Consider the following 3,773-nt stretch of genomic DNA (forward strand, 5'->3'; position numbering starts at 1 on the left):
GGGGCGTGTTAGAACGAGCCGTTTTAGGTAGGCGTGGTTGACTCTTAACTTTTATAAAGAATATCTCTTTGGATTTGAGACTTTAGTCTTTGCAACTTTACAGATCTTCTTTATGCACCAAGAGCTTGTAACACTCCAAAGAGAAAGGAAAAATTGAAATTGCATCATATGACCCCTTTAAAAATATATTTGATATAGTTTTTTATTGAAAAAAAAAAAAGATAAAACATACTTATTTGAAAAATTATTTGCTTGAAAAAAAAAAACATTCAGTATGATTATGTAAATAGGTATCCCCCAGCAGTTCCTATAACAATATTTTTGTGCTCTCACAATATAGTCACACCACTAACCTAGACTTATTTGATTACCTTTTTGTCCTCTCTCAGCATCCGTACCCGTCTGAAGAACAGAAGAAACAGCTCTCCCAAGACACGGGTCTCACTATACTGCAGGTCAATAACTGGTTAGTAATCACTCTCTTTTACCAATAATCCACCTCTCTCATTGCATGCCATCATATTCACCTACTTAAAACAATGAGCAATTTAATTCAAAGTTAAAATGTGTGTATGTGTTTTGTATTTACATTTTTGTTCTGTATTTTTAATTACTGCAAAATGGATTAAAATATTCTCATTTGGTCTGCAGCTACTGTTGAATTCATCAAAATAACTTGTGTTTGCTCTTGCCGTCTCCTCTCAGGTTTATAAATGCCAGACGCAGAATAGTCCAGCCAATGATTGACCATTCAAATCGCTCAGGTGAAATAAAGTTATTCTGGATTTGTTGGCTGATTGTACAATCATTCTAATTGTATGGTAAATGAACATTCGTGGCTCTGTGCACTAAATAACACATATCTGTGTGTGTGTGTTTTTTCCTCAGGCCAGAGTGCTCCATACAGTCCAGAGGGGGCGGCTCTAGGAGGATATGGGTTAGATGTACAGTCTCATTTAGGTCTTAGGACAGCAGGTGAGAACAGCTTTCATAAGCTACACCACCAAAACAATGCTCCGGAGTGGGCTGATATTCCTGTTGTCTGTCAATATTGGCTTTCATTCACTCTCTCTCTCTCTCTCTCTCTTTCTCCATTGTCAGGACTTCAGGGAATGCCGTCCCTGCCCACAGATTACCCCGGGGCCCTTCTGCCCCAACCGGGATACTCCCACGCTGGCCCATCCTTGCACCCGTACCCCGGCCCCCACACTGCCATGCTGCTCCATCCGCCACCCCACAGCCACCCCGCTGAACAACTCATAGGACAAGGCCTTGACATCCATGCCCACTAACTGAGAGCGGAGCAGGGAGTTACAATAATCCGAGTGCCACGTTTTTGAAATATCTCGATTTGATAAAGAAGTGAATATGTTCTTCAGTTCTTTGAAGTTTATGTGAATGTTTACCTGCTGAGGTCCCGACAGGCACATTTTTGGTTTGCTCTAAAGGACCCGACTCACATTACCATCAATATTTCACCCAATTTCATCACACGAATGAATACCAGAATATCTGACGATACTTTGACTTCAATCTTGGAAACCTGAGCTCTTTTTTGTCATTCCCCTGTCTGCATTAAAACATATTATGTGACTGTTGACATATTGATATTTCTGTTGATATACAACATATTAAGTTCAAGCATTGACACAATGTTTCTTTTGACCATTTAAAAATTTTAGGAATTTAAAGTCAATTTAACTAATGACCAACGCATATTTAATTAGACACATTTCTCAATCCATAAATATTTATAAAGCACAACAAACCCACCCCACAAATGGAAAAGTGAGATTTTCCTGGGGGAAAAAAAAAATTAATCTATTCATTAATAATTGTTTGACCTAAAATTAAATGAAACAATTAGAGACTAAAAAGAGAGGACATTTGAATTTGAGAGAAGCAACATTTCAAGAAATTTAATAAAATCGCCACTGTTTATTTGTTGTTGTTTTTTGGCATTTTGGGGGCAATTTTTATCTATTGTATCTCTTTGTTTAAAACATATTAAAAAACTGAAATAATCTGCAGACAAAATAAAATAAATAAAAGTTTCTACATGTGGGTTGGCTCCTTGTCATCACAACTCTCTGCCAAAGTGTTTTTCATGCATCAGTGCTTTTCTGGCTCCATGCTCACCCCCATTACAGATTCAGCCTGCAGCAGGGGTCAGAGTTCACCGAAGGGTTAACAGGAAGAGGCCTATCTCTCTGACCCCTTAAGACATCCATGCCCACTAACTGAGAGCGGAGCAGGGAGGGTGTGCTGAAAATGGGATGGAAGGGTACATTGTAAATTGACTTTGCAGTACCACAGCCCATCACTCTCACCAAACCTTCAGGGCATCACCGCGGTCGACACATAATGACTCTGAGAATGTCTTAAATGCACTGACCTGGCATCATAAATGTATCAAAATTATGCACTCAGCTCCCATGCAATGCCCATCTCAAATGCCTGACAGACTTGTTACATTCCTTAACCATTTCTTGCTATCTGATCTCCTCATGACAATGCTCTGAATGCACTGTATCTATCTACTAGTTTTTATGCACACTGCTGCGTCTGATTAATATACCCATGTCTTCCTATGGCCTTAGGGGTGAGCTGAAGTCTCCCTTAATCTAACATTAAGGCCTTCATTGCCTTTCTTGCCTTGCCTCCGAAAACCCTCTTGAGGAGCACAAACGGAAAAACACAGCATATACCTCCTCCGTCAGGACCCAACAGGTCAGAAATTCCTGAAATAGTCTTCTGAGATGAACAATTGCACCAAATCCTTACAACCTAACTGCTGAACATGGTTAATGAAATGGAAGGGTGAAGGCTCATGAAACCATGTCATGTTTCACCCCAAAATCAAAAGACATTTTGCACAAGAATCCTATTATTAGAAGAGAATTAGGAATCATTTTGCATTGCGATCTCATTTCTATGAATCGCATTTTCCACAAAAATCTCATTGCTTGTAATGCATCTGGATGTGTTTTTTTTTATTTTTATTCCTATTATTCTTAATAGTAATTCTCATGTTTCCCATATTACAGTAATACAGTAAAAACTTGGTTTTCTTGGAAGACAAATATCAGTCTTATTTAGATTTTGGGGTGAATCAGATATCACAGACGTATTCCTGGGAGATTTTTTGAGATTCACCTGTAAAAAGTCAAAGAGCCAAGAGTCTCTGTCTTCCTAGCTGAGGGCCACATACATTTCAAGTCAGTCTCACTTTTAGTTTAACACATTATTTAATTGAATTTTTATGTTATTTTTTTTTTGTATTTATCTAACTATGGCTACTCCAAACTCATCACTAATTAAAATACTAAGTAAGGCCTCAAATTTGAAGCACAATCTGGGATGTCTTTTTCTATCAATTCTTCAATAGGTAGATCTTGTCTTTCATAAAGGCCGAGGTCAGGGATCTTGGGCCTAAAAAGGTTGGTGACCACTGCTCTAGGCTTTTGTTGGCTGTTTATATATTGATTATTCTATATAAACAAGCATTTTTAAGAATGTATTAAAAATATGTGTCTCTGTGTGAGTGTGTTTATGTGCACCATTCACATAATCTGTTTTATTAGTAGTAACAGTGGTAGTAGTAATGTAATAGAAATGATAAATGTATCTACCAAAGAGTTACAAATAAAACAAAATTACGGCTTATTTCTGCATTTCCAGCAAAATTATCTCCCCCCATCACTGCATGGTTTCGTCCCGTCCTACGTAGCCTAGAGTCACTGAGTGAGATCAGGGCTGCGTTCAGCCCCGAC

The 3,773-nt window shown here is 38.3% G+C and overlaps 1 protein-coding gene across 3 annotated transcripts in view; it reads left to right on the forward strand.

Moving 5' to 3' along the window:
* The window catches only part of LOC107726131 (homeobox protein meis3-like), a 10,312-nt gene extending 7,332 nt beyond the window's left edge, over positions 1-2,980 (forward strand). For 2 of the 3 annotated variants that reach the window (XM_016535639.1, XM_016535641.1), the window contains exons 10-13: positions 390-466; positions 706-764; positions 889-975; positions 1,102-1,305. In XM_016535639.1, coding sequence (XP_016391125.1) covers positions 390-466; positions 706-764; positions 889-975; positions 1,102-1,292 — 414 coding nt within the window. In that variant the 3' untranslated portion in view covers positions 1,293-1,305. Of the gene's footprint in view, positions 1-389; positions 467-705; positions 765-888; positions 976-1,101; positions 1,306-2,225 lie in introns of those variants that run through there. The other variant, XM_016535640.1, reaches the window with a different exon arrangement.
* Positions 2,981-3,773: the final 793 nt, after the last annotated feature.

The sequence above is a fragment of the Sinocyclocheilus rhinocerous genome, unplaced genomic scaffold (assembly GCF_001515625.1).
Source record: "Sinocyclocheilus rhinocerous isolate Xijiao unplaced genomic scaffold, SAMN03320098_v1.1 scaffold1899, whole genome shotgun sequence".
Classification (NCBI taxonomy): Eukaryota; Metazoa; Chordata; class Actinopteri; order Cypriniformes; family Cyprinidae; genus Sinocyclocheilus; species Sinocyclocheilus rhinocerous.